The 20,887-nt window shown below is 43.7% G+C and overlaps 1 protein-coding gene across 6 annotated transcripts in view; it reads left to right on the top strand.

Annotated features, from left to right (window-relative positions):
• Positions 1-20,887, top strand: part of AUTS2 (activator of transcription and developmental regulator AUTS2) — a 792,628-nt gene that overhangs the window by 753,479 nt on the left and 18,262 nt on the right. For 2 of the 6 annotated variants that reach the window (XM_064468140.1, XM_064468141.1), the window contains 6 exons: positions 10,676-11,153; positions 12,748-13,001; positions 13,965-14,206; positions 14,656-14,700; positions 18,747-18,842; positions 20,160-20,231. In XM_064468140.1, coding sequence (XP_064324210.1) covers positions 10,676-11,153; positions 12,748-13,001; positions 13,965-14,206; positions 14,656-14,700; positions 18,747-18,842; positions 20,160-20,231 — 1,187 coding nt within the window. The remainder of the gene's footprint in view (positions 1-10,675; positions 11,154-12,747; positions 13,002-13,964; positions 14,207-14,655; positions 14,701-18,746; positions 18,843-20,159; positions 20,232-20,887) is intronic. The other 4 variants (XM_064468137.1, XM_064468136.1, XM_064468138.1 and 1 more) reach the window with 4 other exon arrangements.

Consider the following 20,887-nt stretch of genomic DNA (forward strand, 5'->3'; position numbering starts at 1 on the left):
GTCATAAACAACGCAGAGCTGATGTGCTCTTCTGCCGTTTTCATTAAGGACAGGTCAATCAGTGAGCCTAGAATAAAGGTGAGCACTGCTGCTCACAAGTGCCTCAGTAGTGAACAGGTAGTTCACAAGTGCCTTCATGCTGACTTTGCACCTTCGCGTGTGTTTTTGCTTTCAGGTTGGTAATTTAAAAAAGGTAGAGTGCCAGATTCCATTTTCTACAAACTGCAATGGCTAGCGTTCACTGAAATTTCAGTCAGTCTTCTAGCAGAATGATACGAACAAGGATGTACAATGGTAAAAGTGATATCCCTGAGATGACGAGCGCTGCCAGACCTTTGTTCCACCTTATAAACTGATAATCCAGAGGAATTCAGGAAAAGACTCTCCTGATCGCATGGAGATGTCCGGATTGCTGGCTGTGTTGCAGCCTCCTATTCCTCCAGGTCTGCTGGAGGGCAGGCAGTGTGCTCCATGAGTCAACAGTCCTATCAAAATCCTACCTCACAGAGGCCTTCTGTATCTGTTTAAAAGCAAAAAAACCCCTAACGTCATGGATAAAAGTAGTGAGAGTAGTTCAGCTGATTTGAATAAAACGTGCGACATTTTGTGGGGCAATTAGGCTATAATGGACCCTTTGCTGTACCAAAATTTACCCTACCAAGAGTCACAAACTGTCCTGAGGTCTATGAAATCAGATCTGGTTGACAGCACGGCCTTCCTGATTGCGATTTAGCATCAGTGCAGAATTGGCAGGCACAAAACAGCATCTCCCTGAGACCTGCCAGGCTCCTGTCGTCTCCCTGCCTCCGTGTCGGGAAATTAATTTGACTTGGGCAAATAGTCAGATTTCATTTCACTTGTTTATGTGGTTTTGGTGACTGGGGAGGGCTGCAGTCCGACTGGCATTCATTTAGTTCAAGTAATTGGACAAACTAGTCAGTCTTCCACAGATGTAAGGAGCAGGCTGGGAGAGCCAGGGTCAAGAAAACAAGATGTCAAGGCAAAGCAAACCCTTTCGAGTAATGATGCAGAGCCTCTTACTGAGGTAGAGAAGACATCATGAGGTCTTTGGGCCAGAAAGGGCCCGTATTACCCACACTGAATTACAGAGGCGATAGCGATGCTCCCTTATGAATGGCTGTAATAAAAAGCTGGAGACTTTTCAGTATTTGAATTATCATGCAGGCTTTGGTGGACTATCACATTCTTGTTCACAAAATGCTATAGAATGATGTAAGAACAAAACTGGTAATTGCCAACGAGCCACTGATGTTATGGTGCTTCCTTCTCAATTTTATATTCTTTACTATTTTAGTTCATATAAAATCTTTTAAATCCTCTACCTCTGTCCCACGCAGGAGGAATGTGGTACACAGGGTCATGTTTATCTAGAAAGAAAACGTTTAGTATCTACCATCTCAAAGCAATGAAACAGAAAATGGAGTGGTAGGTCTTCAGTTAAGTTACATCTATATATTTGAACCTATTCAGTTATTTGGCCCCCTTTTTCCCTCCTTTTAAAACAAAACAATTTCATGGGATGTGTTCTAGCCCAATACAAGGAATTCAGACATTACAAGACAAGTATAAATGACATATTCAATGAGACCCTGTGTTGACCAGGACATTGAAATCTCATGTCTACAGTTACTGATATGACCCAGATGTGAAGAATTCTGCCTAAGCGATCCTATGTCGGAGCAGACAGTTGGATAATATCCATCTTGTTCTCTGCAGTGTTGGAAACACGAGCAAAATATGCCAAGCATGAGAATTCTGTGAAGCAGCACTGATCACTGGAGTTGCGACGTGTAAGCTCAGCAAAGTTTTCCTGTAGACGCTAATGGACTAAAATAGTTGTAATTAAAAGTGGGTATCGTCGCGGTCGTGCTGAGCTTCATCTTAGAGTTAGCAAGAGGGGCACTGGAGTTTTTAAGCTCTGTGCTTAGATTGACATCATGCCTTTAAAAACAGAATAGAAAATTCCTGGCTCTAAAGTACAAATTCACGAAGGAACCGGTGGTATGTGTCTGGTGAGTTATGGGTATGACACCTCTCAGGGGGAATAAATGTGTTATTTTTCTGTATAAACATATCACACAGATCTCTTTTGTCCTTTATATATTAAACTGAACTGTCATGCTAAATTTGATCAGTGTTCACAAGGTGATGCTTTTCAAGCTGGTTTTGAAAGCTGGTTTTGTTCAAGCTCATTCAAGTAATCCTGTCACATACGAGCGGGATGAGCTGATGTCACGAGCGTTTAAGGGAATATTGCAGTTACGTGGCCATGACAAATCAATGGTAAGGAAGGGGGGCGATAGGTAAACCCAGTATATTTTATTTCTCTCGCCATGGGATGATGTTAGCCTTGTGCTAAGGTTATCCTATCCCTATTGATAATTGGAGAAAATTATCAAGCTGTGCTGTGTGTTCTTCTTTTAATTGGTTAGTATCCAGTACTGTCACCTCATTTACTCTTAGCAGGTTTGAAACACTCTCACCACACGTCCTCTCTGCCCACGGGGCAGGTCGCTGGGTATTGTGTAATAGCTGAAGGAGGAGAGGGGAAGGCGCCTTTCTGAAGCCAAGCCGAAGTGATGTTGGACTGGACAGCCCTTTGCAAGTGCCGACTCCTCTCTGAGAGACGGAGGGCTGCACTGTTGCGTCTTGGCCTGAGTCTCCAGAGGTTTGGTCTCCGCTGTCAGTGGTTTTGCTCCCTCTGCGTGTGTGCTGGAGCTGAGCTTGTCGGGTTGCGTGGACTGGGGACAGGTTTGGGGATAAGGGCAGGCAGCCGGTCCTGTTCTCCCAGCTCCGGCGGAGGAGATGCACATACCACCAGCCTTGTATCAGCAGAGGGACTAAACGTGCTTTACGAGCACTTGGAGAGTCGCACTAGGAGATTTGGTCTCAGAAGATTTCAAGAGAGGGATGTTGTCTCACTGAGCTGATTTAATTTTTTTGAGGTGTCAAAGTAGCAAACGTTCGAATTGCCGTAATTGATCTATGCTCGCAAAAGGCCTTTGAGAAGGCCCTGAAGAAAGGGCTACTGTGGAAACTCAGTTGTTATGAAGCAAGAAGCAATGGCCTGTTACCAGCAAAATGTAGCTAAAGAAAAGAAAGCAAAGAATTGGGTTATTTTTGTCATGTGGCATCGGTTTAAGGGCAGGTGAAGTCTCAAGTCCTCTGTCCTGAGTTGGCCAATGTGAAAGGCAGGAGGGCAAATGGCAGCGGTTACACATGGTCTAAGGACACCTGTGATAGTTGGAGCTGGAGAGAACTGCTAGAAACCATAGAGAAACCTCATCAGGCGGAGAGAACAGGGACTGAGAATCACCTTAGACAAACTTGGAGCAATGCACATTAAACCAAAACATGCAGGTGCCTGTAGACCCTGCAGGGCTCTGGAGTAGCTGAGACAAGTCAAGACAAGAAGCTGGATGTTACGAGAGGTGGTTTAACGTAGACCTTCACTCATGTCTGCAGCTGCAGGCCGGGAACAACTATGTATGATGTGGGTGAGGAATCAGGTGGTGAATAATATGGTGAGGATGAAATTGCTTGGTACAAATCAGTGGTGCAGCTACTGGGGGCTCTGCAGTATGGGACAGCCGCTTCCTAAAGAGCGTGTTGCAGAAGCCAAAGATGTGCAATGGGGTAGCAGAAAAAATAACAATGTGGGATCAGGTGTGTGGGAAAAGTCTTGTAGGAAGAAAGGCTGGGAAGATAGGAGTTGAAAAACTTATCAAGGAGGTAAAAGGGGAAAAAATTTTATAAAGGAATGAGTGGTAGTGATGTTTTGTAGAGAAGTCTCTTTCTCACAAACTTGCAAGAACCAACTGGAATTAAAAGGTGAGAAATTAAAATCTTGTGGAAGGAATATTTTCATAGGACATGCTAAGAAATTTACTGCTATGGGCAAGAACTTGAGAATACTCAGAAGGAACTTGAGATTTATGTACGTATCAAGCCCGTGCCATGTTATCTCAATTCTAGAAAATCTTGAAAGAAAAATCTCAGGTTTTTGGGTATAAGCCAATCTTACCAGAGATTCAGCATGAGATCTCATGGGTTGGACAGTTGTTTTATGTATGCTGGCTGCAAGGTTTTTACACCTGATCTGGAAAAATCTTGGACTGCAGTCAGAGGCAGGACGCACAGACCTTCAGCCTGATTTAATAAGGCGTTGTCGATGTTTCTGTGAAACCAGGTGTGCTTTACAAATATTGTGATTCCAAGACCTGGATTTCTTCAGTTAAAATGCAAAATTGAAACAGGAAGCTAAAGCTCTTTGCGCTCAAACCCATTATTATTAAAGAATATCCTGCAGTGACTTTGTCAGCGTTACTTCCCACGTGGGAAGTTTGCTGGCCCGTTTGAGAAAAGCCCTCTTCAGCGAGCACTCTGGTGCCCGTAGCTGGCTGCTGCATACTTCAGAGTTGCATAGCTAATGATGTAGTTTACTGCTTCCTAACTGAAAAGGTTAGGAAGCCAAGAGGTTTTCCCTACTGGAAATAACCATTGGGCTGTGCGTGCGTGTACATGTGTGCGTTGAAGTAGGACAGAGTTATCATGGTGTTGCTTTCTCACGGGGTCTATTAGGATGTTACAGTTGCATGCATCTATTTCCTATTAAGTGAAATGCGATGATTTCTGAGAGAGGGGGATGTTTGGATGTTCTGTACTTCACTTTCCTCTAGAACGCTGTATCCCATTCCTTTTTACTGAGTAAAGAGGTGCTTTTAAAAAAAATCAAACGTCAAGTGCTTTCAATATTATACTCACAGTGTACAGGATATAGGAGTTACATTTATGGCGTATGTTCTGTTTAACAGCTGGATGAAATAAATTGTTTCATGTGAAATATTGGAGGACTCTGCATTCTCAAATCAAGGCCAGGAGCAGCTCAATGACTGAAGAATTGTCAACATCTTGTGCAATTCCACTAAGTGCTTCTTTTCATTGATCTGCAACTTTATTGTTGACAATTAAATCCATTTCAACGCAGAAGATAAACATTTTTAACAGGAGGTAGCAAAATCTTTTGTCCTGAATGATTTTCTTCTCTGTTTTATAATTAAGTACAAAGTGTGTCACAAGTCTTGCTATTCAGTTGTACTAAATACCTGCTTACTGTGGAATAATTGGTATCAGCAGATGACAGAGCTGCTAGTAACCATGCTTTCGAATGCATGTTTTTAATTTGCATAATCAAATACTTTGTTAGTGTCCTTGGAAATGAGGATGAAAGATGGCTGTGTACTAAAAATGAAAAATTGTTTTTAGCAAATCATGTGTATCCAGTACAACAGATGAATTGCTCTGGGGCCTTTATGATACGTGTTGGCTGGTGCACCCAACTTCCTCCATCCTTTGCAGTAATAGTTTCTGTCATCTGCCTTTATTTATCCAAATGTTTCATTGACCAATGTCTAATCAATATGAAATGTACAATCAGGTCTTAAATCTGATTAATTATTTCAAGCCCTGTAAAATGCTTGTTGAAGTATACCTCCCAGGGCCAGCGGCCAGCGGGGTATACGCTTTCTGCATTCCACTGACTTCAGAGAAGTTATGACGGTCTGTATTGGTTGTGACAGTTTGCACCAACTGCCCACTTATCCATGTTAAAGCTGAAGAAAATAGTTTTATATTTTTTGAAAGATCTAATTTTTTATCTTGCATTAAGAAGATATTTAGGCAGAGGTAATATTGTCAAGAAAAGACTTATCAAAGTCGTAAAAGAAAATTAATTCTATTTTTAAATTAAATAATGCTGTAAAAGATTTCCTTGGCAGGCTGAATGCTCAATCCCAAAGATGGTGCTGCAGAACACTGAAAACTCCTATAATTTTCCTACTTGTGCAGTAAGGACTTTGAGCTTAATCCAAAACCCTCTCAAGGGAATGGAAAATTCAGTGTTGATTCTGAATTGCTCTCTAAAGATGCCTGCGTACTCCCAGGCCAGGCGTAGAGAGGCTGAATCCTAATGTGGACAGAAGGAGGAGGGACGGGGTATTATGTAGCCTTGTTTGTGAAACTCAGTTGTTCCAGACCTGGACATGGAAAAGTTGGATGATTTTGTGTTTAGAAAAGAGCTTTGGCCACTGTAAGTTGACAGCATCATGCAGGACGTTGTCTAAGGAGGTTTCATTCCCCAGGTACCATCAGGTCAGGTCAGAGATGCCCAGTTCACACGTCCTTGGCTGCCGCTCGGGACCTGGCCATGTTGGTGGTGGCCCAGCTCTCGTCATGAAATGCCCTGTGCTGGCACTTAGCATCTCCTGTGGTCTTTGGTGCAACCAAACACGTTGAACCTACCTGCAGACGACACTTGACCAGGCAAAATTAGAGCGTTCATTATTGGTGAATCTTTGGGAATTTCAAATTTGGCGAATTTCAACAGGGCCTTTTTGTCAGCAGAAGAATAGTTGGGCTTCGTCTTGTGGCTGTGATGTTCTCAACTGGCCACCTCTGGCCATCCTCTAGCTCTTTTGGATCACCCAAATGGTACAAAGGAGCCAGAACACAGAGTTCAGGTCAAATTTTTGCTGGTTTGCCCATTAGGAACAGCGGCAACGGCATTTCAGCTGACTGCTGCATATAACTTGTGTTCATTATAAAAATCCATGTCTTTTAATGGAAGTGTTTGCATGCACTGTGTATTTCTCTGTTAACAATGTGTATACATATAACAGATATGGGTATAAATATAAATGCATATGTATTACACGCAACATACATGTATACAAACACATGAGAGTGCATGTGTATATGTGTATGTTCACAGAATGTGTATAAAATATAATGTAAACTCCCAGCTACAGAGTCTCTCTAGTTCACATGCAGTCATTTGGTTTACTTACAGGTCTTCCCAGTGTGGCCTTGTCTGCTCCTCTGGTGTTATTGAGCCAACCAAGTAATAATCACGCAGACACAGCAAACTGCTAACTGCACTTGTGTTACTTGGAGGGGACTGAGTCCTGCATCTTGAGAGATCCCCAGATTGTGTGTGTTAAGTGAAAAATAGAGGAATTTGAGATTTAAGACACATCAAAGGGCAAAGACAGGAAAGGAAGATAATGGAAGTTGCATGTCCTGTCTGTATGGGACAAGCTTAGCCAATGTTTCTCCTCAGTCCTCAAAGAGCATCGAATTATGGCTTTATTCCTTTTTCGGTAAAAAGACTGACTGCTGCTGGATGCAATATCAACCCAGTGGAAAAAGGGAAGCATGTGTCAGCACAGAAGTTACATCACAGTTACTGCTCTTCTGAATGCCGATGCAGTAATTTTACTTTATCCAAACTAGACTATGGAGGCTGCCAGCAAATCAAGTTAGCTTGCTTGCTGCTTTAGCTGTTGGATGGAAATGAAGTCCTGCGACTCAGAAGGTTGTGTAGTTGGGTTGTCTGTATCATAGTGATGTGAAGGATTTTTTGCCCCTTAGTTTTTACACCAAGTTAGTCAGTCAACATTCAGAAATCATGTGACGTGCAAAGACGTACCAGTAGAAAAAGAGTAATCTTGTATGTATGACCTTGAAGTGCTGTTGATAAAGACTTGAGCCCTCCTTATGAAACATATAAGTGATAGCATTCATCACTGATGTGGGATTTCAACTCCTTAAATAGATACTGTGGGCCAAAGAATTCTTTCTAATTTATTTATCATAATTATCAGCCTTGCAGAGATGTGTGTACCAGGCACACAGGGGTTCGAGGGACTCCTGGACGTCTGAAACCATTTTGGGGCATAGCGTAGGGGCAATGGTGGAAGACAGAGAGAGGGAGAAACTGTGCACACATTCAGTGTTTGACATTTGGAATAACATTATCTTACTAAATACGGCATCTTCTAAGCTACGAACTAACAGGAATGGTACTTCAGGGGCTGTCTAATGAAGATGTAAGCAGCAGCAAAAAATACCCAGGAGACACTAGGATTCGTAGCCCTTTTCTCCAGGGGAGGAGGAACGACTGCGTGAGGAACAAACTCCCCAGCAGAGAGCTGTGCTGAATAAATGTTACACACACAAGAGACACTAAAAATATCAAATGAAAAGATTTAATGAATGCACCGAGTGCAAGGTGTTCCCCACAGATTTGCAACTCTCACCTCTGCAGGATTTTCAGACCACCTACTGTGTATTCATCTTGTAGGGAGTTTCTAACGACAAGGCTAAGCCCTCAAAGCCCTAATTATTATGCCTTTCTGTCAAATAACCAAAATGTCATGCCTTTTACTCCTGTAAGGACTAGGAATGTAGATCCACCTATTCATGAACAAACTGTTGCTCATTTCTGTCCTCCTTGGGGCCTGTCTTAACACATGGGGTGATCACACTCTGTCTAACTTTTAATAATGTTTGATCAAACATGATTGATCCAAAGAATTAATGCAAATGGATTTTTCCTTATTTATAACCCGCAGTTTAATTGCAATGAGATAGACCTTGGGCATACAGCAGAGTAATTATTTTTGTACCTCCGGAGTCCCGCTGTTGCCCCCATAGCCTTCTGATCTAAATTCGTGGAGGAGCCTCTCTGCCTGTTACAGATTGCATACTCCAGAAGTGATTAAAGGACATCCTCCTCAAATAAGTCTGTTTGCTTCCCTCCCCTTTCTCCCTCTTTCTTTCTCCCTCTTCTTTTTACCTCCCTTTTGCCCCCAGAAGGTTCTTGCCCCATCTCCTCTCCACAGACTTTTAAAACAATCTGAACTCCACTTTACCAGGCTGCTCGCCATTGCACAGGGCCTGTAACACACTCGGTAATAGCGGGGTCTGACGTGTTTTGGGATCCCTGCATAAAATTAAGCCCAAGCGGTGATATGTTTTTGACACACGTCTGCCAGGCCGTCTCTGGCAGCTCTAGTGATGCCGAGGTTGGCAAACACGGTTGCATGTGCCCGTGCCGTGGCAGAGTACACCCCCCATCATGTTTGTTTGCACTCCCTTACTTCAGGGTTTGAATGATGTAGCTGTCAACAAATTTCTTTGAACCTGTATTCTTTTATTATGCATTTATCCATTTTACCCCTTAAAATTGGTAGAAGAACGAGTAAAGTTTTCCTGTCTTAAGATTACTTAGAACCCTGCTTACTTTTTTAATGATAAGCTTGTCCCAAGCCCATTTAAGTCTTTCCCTTACGCTTTGTTTCTGTAATTGCCTACGGGTCAGGTCCAACCTTTTGGAGTTGCTGGGCAGTACTGCCCTAAATGGTGCTCCTGCTTCCCCCCGCCTGCCCGGCTGCAGGCATTGCCTTTGCCAGTCTTGGGTCAGCAGCACTCCCCCAGGTCCGTTCGAAGGGGTGCCGTGCAGCAAATATTCATTGGCAGAACCTTTGGGGAGCGATTCAAATGGGAAGTTGCTATAGAGCCCCAGTAAGCAAAACTCCACTGTAGGAAATGTTAAAATTATAATAATATTCCTTATTATTAAAGAGCTGGGAAACAAAACTAAGTCATTGCATCACCAGCCAAAGCAAAAAACCCTGGGTTCCCACTAATATGTGTTTTAACGTTTGGACCTCGTGTAATCAAGGCACAGAGCTCACGTTGCATTTGTTCCCGCAGTGCGTCAGTAAGGGAGTGATGATAGAGTAACATTAACAGAAAATAGCAGTGCTAAGGTAGGTCTCTTTTCTCTGCCAGGTGGTTTATTTTGAGGAGAGTTATCGGAGAAGGAAGGCGAGAGGCGGGTGCACACGTTCGCATGCACAATGTGTCGTCCGACTCTCTAAAGAGCACGTAGTCAGGACGAATCACGTTACCTTCTCAACTTCTTTGGCCGTCCTTCTGAAAAGGGTTGTCCAAAATTAATGTCACTGAAAGAAAAATCAAGGCAAAAATATGTCATTTCCCTTAACCTTTTTTTGCTGTTCATTTGGCAGCCCAGGCAATAGAGGTGTTATAGTAAACATATAATAGTAATTAGGGATAAAGGGATGTGCCTAGAAAACAAGCAGTTCTCCAAGCAGAGAACGCAGAGGAGCCTGGCTTCCCGCGCAGCTCTGCCCCTCGCACTGCGGCAATTTGTGCTTACGGGATGGAGTAGATAATTTTAGTGGGTTTTATGTGATCATTCAGGGAGTGATTTTGCCAAATACACATACAGATGATATTCCCTACGCTCACAGACTTAGCAGCGCTGTTTTATGGCCCCAAATCTTGGAGTCGTGCAATTGTTGTGCAAATCTGATTTTTTTAAAAGTCAATTAACCACTAGCATGGTGCATGGGAAGGTTGGGAAATGCAGCCGTAGGAGACAAGACCCAGGAGGCAAGTATGGAGAACCCAGTGTATATGGTGCTACGGAGAGAGAGCGAAGCAAGGCACAGCCCTTCTGGGAGGTGGGGATTTTTGGGGAGGTTCTTAGAGCACTTGAACCACTGCATTCAGCTCATCTTTTGTGGACTTGCTTTTTCATATGTTAATGAACACACCAGAAACTTTCTCCTTATGATAAAATAGGAAAAGAAGCATTAGGAGAAGGACTTGAGGGTTAGGGATGCTGCTGGCCATGGCTTTGGGTTTGGTGCGGTTTCACGTTGGCACGGTCCGTGATGAGAACAAAATATGACTGCCCGGAGCGCAGCTCCAGCACAGCAGTTAGTTTGGTTTTGCCCATGTTGTCGCCCGCTTAATGTTTTATCTCTTTCTTTTGTTGTTGCAGATAAAGAGTTAGGAGTCAGTACGGTAGCTGAAAATGACGACCCTGGTGCTAGGGGCCCAGCTGTCCCGAAAATATCAGGATTAGAAAGGAGTCAAGAGAAGAGCCAGGACAGCAGTAAAGACCCCGTACTTGAGCCTGTGGTGCCTAAAGACCCTTGTCCTCAGGTGACACAGCCTTTGGCGCAGCCCCAGCTGGAGCCGCCGCCTGAGGCGCGCTGCCCCAGCCCTGCGCTCGCCCCGCGGCCGGAGGCTCCTGCCCAGCCGCCCCCGCCGCAAGCCGCCCAGCTGCCACCAGCCCCAGAGGAAGCCGCCCGCCCGCCCGCGCCGCAGCCGCCCGTCCAGCACCCGCCCCGGCCGCAGTCGCCGGTGCAGCCGGCCCATCCCAGCCTCCCTCCGGTGCAGCCCCACCCGGCCTCTCAGAGCCTCTCGCAGCCACTCTCTGCCTATAACAGCAGCAGTTTAAGCCTCAACAGCTTAAGGTAGGCGAAAGGAAACGCGTACGCGCTGAAGCCCCGTGTCTTTGCCGACTTGCTGCCTGGTGGCGATGCCTTACCGTGCCTGGAGGAAGTGGAGATGAATTAGCTAGAGGAGAAAAGTGACTGCATGCCCCGTCCCGTCACTGGGAAATAAAGGGGACTTTGTGCATTTAACCTTAACTCCTTCCCTCACCTGAGCCGGGATCGCTTTATCTCTGATCTAGTGTTCCCTTAAATGCTAGGTATTCTTGGGCGCTTAGTTAATTTGCTTTTACTTCTCCTGCCTGTCATTGAGTGCTCAGGTTTTTGGAGGGAATTTTGTGCAACGTAGACCGGGGGAGAAAATCCCAATTCTTGCAGGTTGGGCCGCTCTCGGAAGGGGGGTTTCTTTTACCCTCCCGTCCCTGTAAACATCATCTGCTTTCTCCAACTACTGACGTGCCCTAGAGCAAGAAGTGTTTTACAGCTGGTTGGCCCTGCTGGCAGCCTAGCACAAACAGGCTTGCACCAACAACTTTAAAGCTTAATTTTTTTCCTGCACTGCTGACACCTTGCAGTCTTCAGTGTTTTTCTCTTCACCTGGCCACGGTGAGATAAACCTCACCCTTTACAGGGGATAACAAAGGTGAACGAGAGATTAAACAGTATGTTCACAGGAACCCGTGACGTCTCTCTGAGTCAGAGACCTCAGGTTTCCCCTACTCTAACCTGACGCTGTCAGTACTAGGTCATCCTTCCCCAAATCTGAGCTTCCAGCAGGCAGATGGTATCCTCCAAGACCTGGCGAGCCAGCATTATGGTTGCTTCATGGTTTGACTGAAGACTGGGAGGTGTTTAAGACTTCGTTTTATTTTTAACCAAGCTGGCATTGCTTGTCTTTAAAAGTCACCCCACCAGAAGCATGTCATTACTTGAAATAATGACAAGTAGAATTAACCACTACATGAATATGTTTTAAATACCCATTAGTAGGAAATGACACCTGAAAAAATTGCAACCAGTCTAATTGCAAATATTTATTTTGCTGACTCGTCTTATCTCTTTATATTGTGGGCGTAGAGAGAGGCATTAACTGTACAACAAGCATATATCTTGTTGCCTTCTCAACTTTGTTTCACATTTTCTGCATTCTGTCATCTTCTAAGTCATAGCAAAAAACCTAAACTTTTATTAATGCAGTGATCACTGATTTTGAGCTTCATTTACCTGAAAACGTGAGTCAGAAGCAGTGATGTAGAAAGGACCTGATAATTAAGTAATGAGTGCACAGGGCTGATTGCTCCTTCACGTGCCATTCCTGTTGTTGGAGGACAGAATACCAGCCTCCTACGGAGAAGGAGGGTATGTCTCGGGTTTTGGAGTGGAGAAAGCACGGGAAGTAAAAGCTGCTAGAAAAGATGCAGCAGATGGTTGGAGAAAGGAGTATCACAGCGGTATGGCTAGAGAAGTAAAAGAGAAACTTCATTTGTAATACATAACTTGGATTAGTAATACGTTTAACGTGAGTCGTGCGTAGCTTGGTGGGGTTGTGTATGTGTACGTTTGGAGCTTTTCTCTCTTCCGTGCAATACTTAATTGCTTTTCTTTTCATTAACAGCAGCAGCAGAAGCAGCACTCCTGCCAAGACTCAGGCCCCTCCTCCACACATATCTCACCATCCCTCAGCCTCACCGTTCCCCCTCTCTTTACCCAGCCACAGCCCGCTGCATACCTTCACGCCCACCCTCCAGCCCCCCGCACACCCACATCACCCCAATATGTTTGCCCCTCCTACGGCTTTGCCTCCTCCTCCTCCATTGACGTCAGGGACACTGCAGGTTCCAGGACACCCAGCTGGCAGTACTTACTCAGGTAAGAGACAGATGGATCACGGCTCGAGCACGTCCAGTGCAGCGTAGGAAGCCAGTCCTCCGGTTTTAGTCAGAATAATTCTTCTTGGTCCGTTCGATGATGGCTGTTGGTTGGGTAGAGGCTGTACTCATCGCTCAACGATTTGGAGTGATAACAAAGCCAAAAAACACCTAGATGTACCCAATGACTTTTTTTTCTGCCCTAGGAATTAGCATTTTTGGAAGGCTGTGCTTTTTTCCATGTCAGTTTTTTTTTGTCCCCGTGGTAAAAACACACTAGAGTTCATAAGGTGCCCACGCAGACTCTGTGACCCCATAGCAAACGTCTTTGCTGCCGTTGTGGTCTGTGCTCAGCGTGGCTTCCCTGGCCAGAGGGAAGGCCTCCAGTGGCCGCGCATGCAGAGGTCCTGGGCTCGTGTACGTGCAGGGTTCAGGGGCAGAGGGAAAGTTGTAGAGATTTTTATCAGTGGGGAAAATTGTCTCTTTTATACTTCAACTGGGGAGATGTAACATGTCCGTTCCTCCCGGGGCACTGAGGGGGATCTGGGGGAAGAAAATGGAGGGCTCCCAGCATTTGAGTAACGTCATTTTGTGTCCATGCAGCAGGGCACTCATGTTAGCAGCAGCCACTCGATGTTTACTCACTCCAGGTTACCCCCACCTCCTCGCCTATTTAGGACTATGTCCACGTCCCTACAAATTTAGGGAGAACCCTCAGGTTAGTGCTCAGAGGAACACTGTGGTGAAGACAGGCTTGGTGAGAGAGGGGAAATGGAGACCTCCTTCTGTCTCTCAGGCCTTTGGGGAAGATCTGAGGGAGCTTTCTTACCCTGTACAGTGTCGTGATTTACCACCAGGAAGTTTTAAATACAGCGTTGCTACCACAGCCAGCAAAGAGTAAGTGGCACGAGGTCTGGAAAAGTCCCTGAGCTCATGGGGTGTTGTTTTGCTGTTTGTGTTTCAGAACAAGATCTTCTCCGTCAGGAATTAAACACGCGATTTTTGGCCTCTCAGAGCGCTGATCGCGGGGCCTCCCTGGGCCCGCCGCCGTACCTGAGGACCGAGTTCCACCAGCACCAGCACCAGCACCAGCACACACACCAACACACACACCAGCACACCTTCACGCCCTTCCCTCACGCCATCCCACCCACTGCCATCATGCCAACGCCAGCACCGCCCATGGTGCGTACCCCAGGCAGAAATGTGAGGATAAGTAGAGCACAACTCTATTCTTTATTACAAAAGTTTAAGAATTTGCCAGGTTGTGGGGAAGGAGTGCTCTGCTGCCCAGGTGTGGCTGGGTAGCAGAGGAAGGACTGTGCCTTCCTCGCGGTTGTCACAGCTCCAGAAGGTTCAGGTGGCAGCACAGGGGCTGAGGGACGAGGCTGCTGGCTGAAGGAGCGCTCGTGCTTGGGACTTCCCAGTGCTTGGAGTGGTGCACTCTGGTGCCACCTCCTTTCTCCTGTCTCGTAAAGACCTCATTTGACTTTGAAGAAAGAAAAATCCCAAACAGTTTCATTGGAAACCGATTTTCTGCGTATTTTTTCCTCTCTGTTGGTTGCCAAATAAGAGAGTAGTAGTCTTCTATTTTACCAACAGAAGTAAAGCAAGGAAATATAAAGTAACTAGTTTGTGCTTTGATCCCTTTGCAGTTTGACAAATACCCTACAAAAGTTGACCCCTTCTACCGTCACAGTGTGAGTTTTATTACTCTGTTTAAAACTGACTTGACTGCTTTTCTGTGGTGGGTTGGGATCACCACTCGATCAATGGCACAGTGTCGAATCTCTCCCTAATCATCACTCCAGGATTTACCATTATCGTTCTCAGTTGCTTTGGCTTTTGAAGGCTTGCATTCGTGGTGCTTGTTTCTGATAAAGATGCAGTATCAGCTTTTCCAGTCAAAAGATCTCTGGCTCATACACCATTTGAAGCCAGGTTTGATGTGAAAAAGATGAGACAGAAGAGCTGACTGGTACATGAAGCAGGAGAGAGCAGTAATTTCATTACTGTGTTTCAGTCGTGCCACAAACCCTTAGATTGATATTTTTCCTAAGAAACTTGAAATGAAATGACAAACTTCATACAAATCCTTCAGGGATAGGTAATCTAATAGTTCTCCTAATATATCATATTTTGTTTCATAAAATCTGAAAACTTGTCTTACTCTTCAGATTTCAAAGGCACATCTGATCCGCTGGGCTAGTTACGTTTTGAAAGCTCTGTTTGATGACAGCAGCATGAATCCAGCTATTCACTAGACCTGTTTCTCTAGGAGTTACTAAAAATGTTATTTATTGAGATGAACTGATTTTTAATATTCTAGTTAATTGTCAAGCTTCTGCTCTTAAGGGTTTGAATCTACTGATTCATTTGCTGCTGAAATATGGGTTGCATTTCCTTCATCACATTGGCAGAGGCAGGTGTCTGGTTGAATATGACAAGACTTTCTCAATCCAATAGTGATATTTTGATGAGAGAAGGAGTACTGCATCAGCACTCAGAAATTTGCAAAGCACTTGGCTGTATGTGTCGGTTTTTGCTTAGAAGTGGAACTGGGCAAAAAAAACTGGTTGATAGTGTGATGCTTTCTGCTGTATCGATTAAACACAGTTCCCGCTAAGAACTCATGCCTGTAGTACATGTGAATAGTCCTATTAATTTCTGACACTTCATTTGATTAACTTTAACTGCACGAGTGTGTTTGCAGGACCAGAGCTCTAGGAGTATTAGGCAAACATTTAAGCCTACGATAATGACTTTTACTCAAAAGGGTAATGCTGCTCACTTGCATCATTGTTTGCAAAATTGCACTCATTTGCTGAGCCTTACACGGATACAAAAGATATGTTATCATCAATGTGGCATGTTGGTTCAAGCAAGAACACGGAACTGGGAGATAGGTAAACGAATTTTAGACAAATAAAGCACAGAAGTCGACATGCGATGTAGGAAACATTGCGAAAGTCTCCAACTGTATATGCTTTTCAAATTCAGTGACATAATCGCCTGTAAATCTGGCAGTTACCTGAATTGTAAAGGTCATGGTACTACCCCCTGTAAAGTAAGGAAAGGCCTCACGTTGTTCTCTGGTAGCCAGTGAGCCGTGCTATTGAACTTGGCAGAGCTCCACCAGCAGAGGTCTGGCCCGTTATGCCTCCCCTAGTCCTGCCTTTCCTTCAGAAAAGGTTTGTGAAGCAGTTGCAAAATAATCACTATTGTGTCTCTTGGGTATTTAGCAGGAGATCAACATGATGGCTACAAGTCACGTTGGATTAACAGTCTGTCTTAAACCACAGCAAGGCCATACTAGCCAGGGTATATCAGTAATCTCTTCTGCGATGACTACAGGTTATGTAGGCACCACAGGAACCGCTCACATCAGTTTCCTGAGAAGCTGCAGTATCAAAAAGCGAACTTTTGGTGGCATAAGTGCATACCCAATAGGCGTTTTCCTACTGCAGAAATATTATGAAACTCTTGGAGTTCCATAGACCTTTTCCTAGTGACAAGAGTTTCCACTACGGAGCCACACCAGCAATTCAGATATCTTTAAAAAAGCTGGCAAAGTTTTTAAAGCTTGTAAGTGAACAGGAGAACAAGGTCTGTCTGAGAGTTAAAATCAATTGACTTTAGAGTAGGGACCACAGCTCACATAGAAGCTCATATAGAGATTTAAAACAGTTTTCTTTCTTGGTATCTTTGATTTTACAGTCGTTTCTTTTTTGGGAGGGCCTTACTGTAGCTGCATGAGGCATAACTGTTACCTACAGTTAACGCCGGCCCTAGTTGAGCGTTACATTGCACCTGGCCCCAGGAAGGCTGTGGGTGCTGTTGTTCCCTGGAGATAGCTCTCAAAAGAGAGGGAGAAAAAGGGAACGCTGACTATGAAAGGTGTATTGTGAAAGCTGGAGGAAATTAGCTGATACGCAGAGATCCTGAAGATACAATATTTATATTTTATTAATAATTCTGACCTTGAGGAAAGGTCGCATTTAATTAACTTACCAGTTGTTATAAAACTCCGAGGAAAGCATTCCTTATTATTAGTCATAGCCGATAGAATATTAAGAATTACGTCTCTTTCCATCGTTTGGAATTAGTCCATTACACACAGAATTAAATGCGGAAGACACTGGAGGATTTAAAACACATTTTACTCATTAAAAGTTATTGTAAATGAGGACATGTGTCTCTTAATGATTTCTCAAATGCCTACAGTTCAGTATCAGCTAATCTAAAAATGCTTTCTGCATCGTTGAAGGGAGCAGGTCCAAATTAAATAGAAATAAAAACAACAGTAGAAGCGTGTTATGAAAGGAGACTTGATACCGTGCTTTTAAAATGAGACAATCTTTTCATACCTCTAAAATACTGAAATATTTTCTCAGCTTTCAGTAAGTATAACATGAGTGAATGACCTTGCAAGATAAGCTAGTGGAAGGAAGAACGATTACGAAAAGCACATACATATGCCTGGCATGAACAAATTCATCAAAACTTTGTGGTACTGATTTACTCTGGGATGTGATTTTCTCAGCGTTTGCCCACTCCGCATGTCCAGTCTTTTACTTTGCCCAGTCCTGCTTCTGTTCAGTTGGCCATTATCTCATTTATTTTGATCTTAAAAGTAGCGTACAGTAGATTGAGTTTTGATCAGCCGTGTTCAGGGGAGACCTTGTATCAGCCAGGTAACCCCTAGAGGTTTTTGGGTGGCAACACCAGGGGAGTTAGCAGCCATCCCCTGTGAGGTGCCGAGGCTTCACGGTGAGAACATATGTGTAGTGTGACGCTTCGAACCCCCGGCTCCTACCAGAAAGCAATTTCATGTGTAATCTCAGCATTTTCCGTGGAACTGGGCGAGTTGATTGTGTTACGGCGTGAGTAGAAGATCCACAGGCAGACCACAGAGGCAAGATAAGATTTGGACGTTATGGTTTACTTGCTTGTTTCCCAGGTGTTTGTCTGCATTAGTACAGAACAGTTTGGGTTTTTTGAGGGTCTTTTGGTGTTTTGTTTTGGGTTTTTTCCTAAATTCTCTTAGAACTTGGGATCAGTGAGGTTAGGGGAGATGGGTGCTCTTTTTATGCTTAGTAGTCTGTCTTTATAAAAACAGTATCTGAAATTTTTAGGGGGGGGTTCTGCCTCAACATTTTAAATAATATGTTTTAACAAATCAGATTGTCTCTCTGCTAATATTAGATGTGGCAGGATGTCCTCTCAGACAGGCTAATGAAGTACGAATTGTGCGTATTTTCCTCATTTCCTACAGATACTATTAAAATCCTAACGTACTAATGGAGTTTTAATGATACAATATCCTAGAACTCGTAAGGGTTTTTTTCCACTTAAACGGTAGATTTCTGAGTCTTATTTGGCTCAGCATTCTGCCTTTTCTCTTGAAATGGCTTGCAAGCTGAATCCATTTCAAACCTCTATCCAATTTAAAAATTAATAATTGGGAAGAAAATACCTCTTACGCTACGGCCTAATCCAGGGGACAGGTTGCTGGCTTACGATTTTGGAACTGCTTTTAAGCTCTAAACGTCATGACATCTGTGAACATTTCATTGACCGCTTTAACTAACATCGTTGCAACGAGATCACTTCTTCAGTGCTTCTCAGTTTTCTCCATGTACCATCTCCCAAATATTATGCAGGAATGCTTTCGCTATCTTGTTCAGCCTCCTGTCTTCATGTCGATGTGCGCTTGTATTTATGTTCTTCTATCTTTTTATTACAGCTGTTTCACTCCTATCCTCCAGCTGTATCAGGTATTCCGCCCATGATTCCCCCCACTGGCCCGTTTGGCTCGCTACAAGGAGCATTTCAACCCAAGGTAAGAACGGAATTATTTGTATAACTATCACTACTCAAACGCACCGGTGGCGTGAGCCTGGCTAGGTTTAGGTTTAGAATGTGGTTCAGATTCTGAAGCAGTTGAGATCTGAGTTACAGCCTAATGCCAAGGGGACAATTGGCTTTCTTCCAAATTTACTACAAAGAGAAGTTATTTCTCATTAGGTTCAGATATAACCGCGTGCATTTAAAAAAATTATATATAATGGCATAGTTAACTTTAGAAGCAATATAATTAGTTCTCAGTGCGCATTAATGTTAGGTCATGTAATAATCAAGATTTTAAGAAATCATGATCATTATTGTTTACTCATTTCCATAATTATCTCACAGCTCCACCACAATGCGATACGCTGATTTAGTTCCCCCTCTCATTTGCGGTAGCTGGGATAGATAAATGTGATGAGTTTGGGTTTTTTTTTCTTTTGTTTTCATGAAGTCACTCTTGATTTACAAGTGGGACGAAATCATATTCTGCAGCCTATAGTCTTTGCAACTAAAGACTGAAATCAGGACTGAAATTTCTGCAGAGAAGACTCTGTCTTTCTTAAATTGGCCCATCCACTGTAATGGCTGAATATGTAAATTGCAGTTCATTAGCGGAATTCTTCGTAGGTACGGTAATCAGACTGTTATCAGCTCTGCCACTTAATTGTCAGTTATGCTGTAGCTGATTTCTATTTTTCTTCCTCTTTATCTAGGAAGATGCTCTGTCTAAATGTAGTTGTTTGGGTTTGGGGTTTGGTTTTCTTTTCCCACAAAGATGAATTTTTGTTCTATTAGCTGAATATTTGCATTTAAATCATGGGAAAAGCTTTAATTTTTTTCAGCTGGAAGTTGCCTTTTCCAGATATCCGTATGGTAACAGTCCACTGTGGATGGAGTTCAGTACGGTGACTAAAGAGGTTACTGATGCTTTGTGTGTGGACAGAGAGGTTAGCAGTTTGAGCCAGTTCCAGCGCATTATTGATAAGCAGCAGAGCACAAGCTTAGTCCTCCAAATGCTCCTTTGCCAATCAGGCGTTCAACAGTGGAAAGATTTTCCAGTGTAAACAGTCCCTGTCCCCTCACGTGTTATGGATTAAAGTAATGGGAAGTTGGTGGACAATGAAGGTTTGAAAATTGAGACGATAACACATATATTGCTAAGCGGATTATAATGGTTATCCTTTCCTCTTTAAAATGTTTATCTTCGTTGCTTATGCAATGTTAATGATAAAGAAGCATTATTTTTCACTTTCAGTTGCTTCTATGCATTGTTACTCGTTAATGCTGTCTTCTCTTGTGGTACTTCTAGACTTCCAACCCTATTGATGTCGCAGCCAGACCTGGAACGGTCCCACATACCCTTCTACAGAAAGATCCACGGGTCTGTAGGAAATGTTATATTTTCCTGAAGTAAAGCTGTTCCTCCTGAAAACCTTTAATGCTAGAGCTACCTTCTTTGATGTGTCCAAATTAACATCCTAACGCTGAAGATTGGTCTGAACTAAACTAGAGAAGTTGTATGAGAATAGTTTAAATCCTGATCCTTACTTCTGCTCGCCATTAGCAAAAGCCAACAGATACTATGCAGTGGAAGAGCCCTTCCCTCGCTGTCAGCAGGCATCCCCGCAAGCCCAGGGGTAGAGGCATAACAGTCCAGTTCAACACAGGAACATACAGACCTCTTCAAGATTTATGTGTATACTCTGTAATTGTTTTTAATGTGGCTAATGACAGTTATTCCCTTGGTTACTCTATCATCGATTGCACCGGTGAAATACAGATGCGCTGTATTGATCACTTGGCGCCTCTGGATTTTTGAGTTCTAGTGTACGCGAATAGGATTTATTGTCTCAGCCCTTTGTCTTCTAGCCTTTTTCTGTTCTTTCCAAATGCCCGTGGGTTGTTTGCGTGTTCGAACTCATACACATTGTTTGCAATGAGGAACATCGGTGCAGTCGTATTTTTAGAAGAACTCTCTGACAAAAGCAATGGGGAGCCCTCCTTGAAAATCCATGCTGTGGCATGGCTCAACTTTTA

The sequence above is a fragment of the Phalacrocorax carbo genome, chromosome 17, assembly GCF_963921805.1.
Source record: "Phalacrocorax carbo chromosome 17, bPhaCar2.1, whole genome shotgun sequence".
NCBI lineage: Eukaryota > Metazoa > Chordata > Aves > Suliformes > Phalacrocoracidae > Phalacrocorax > Phalacrocorax carbo.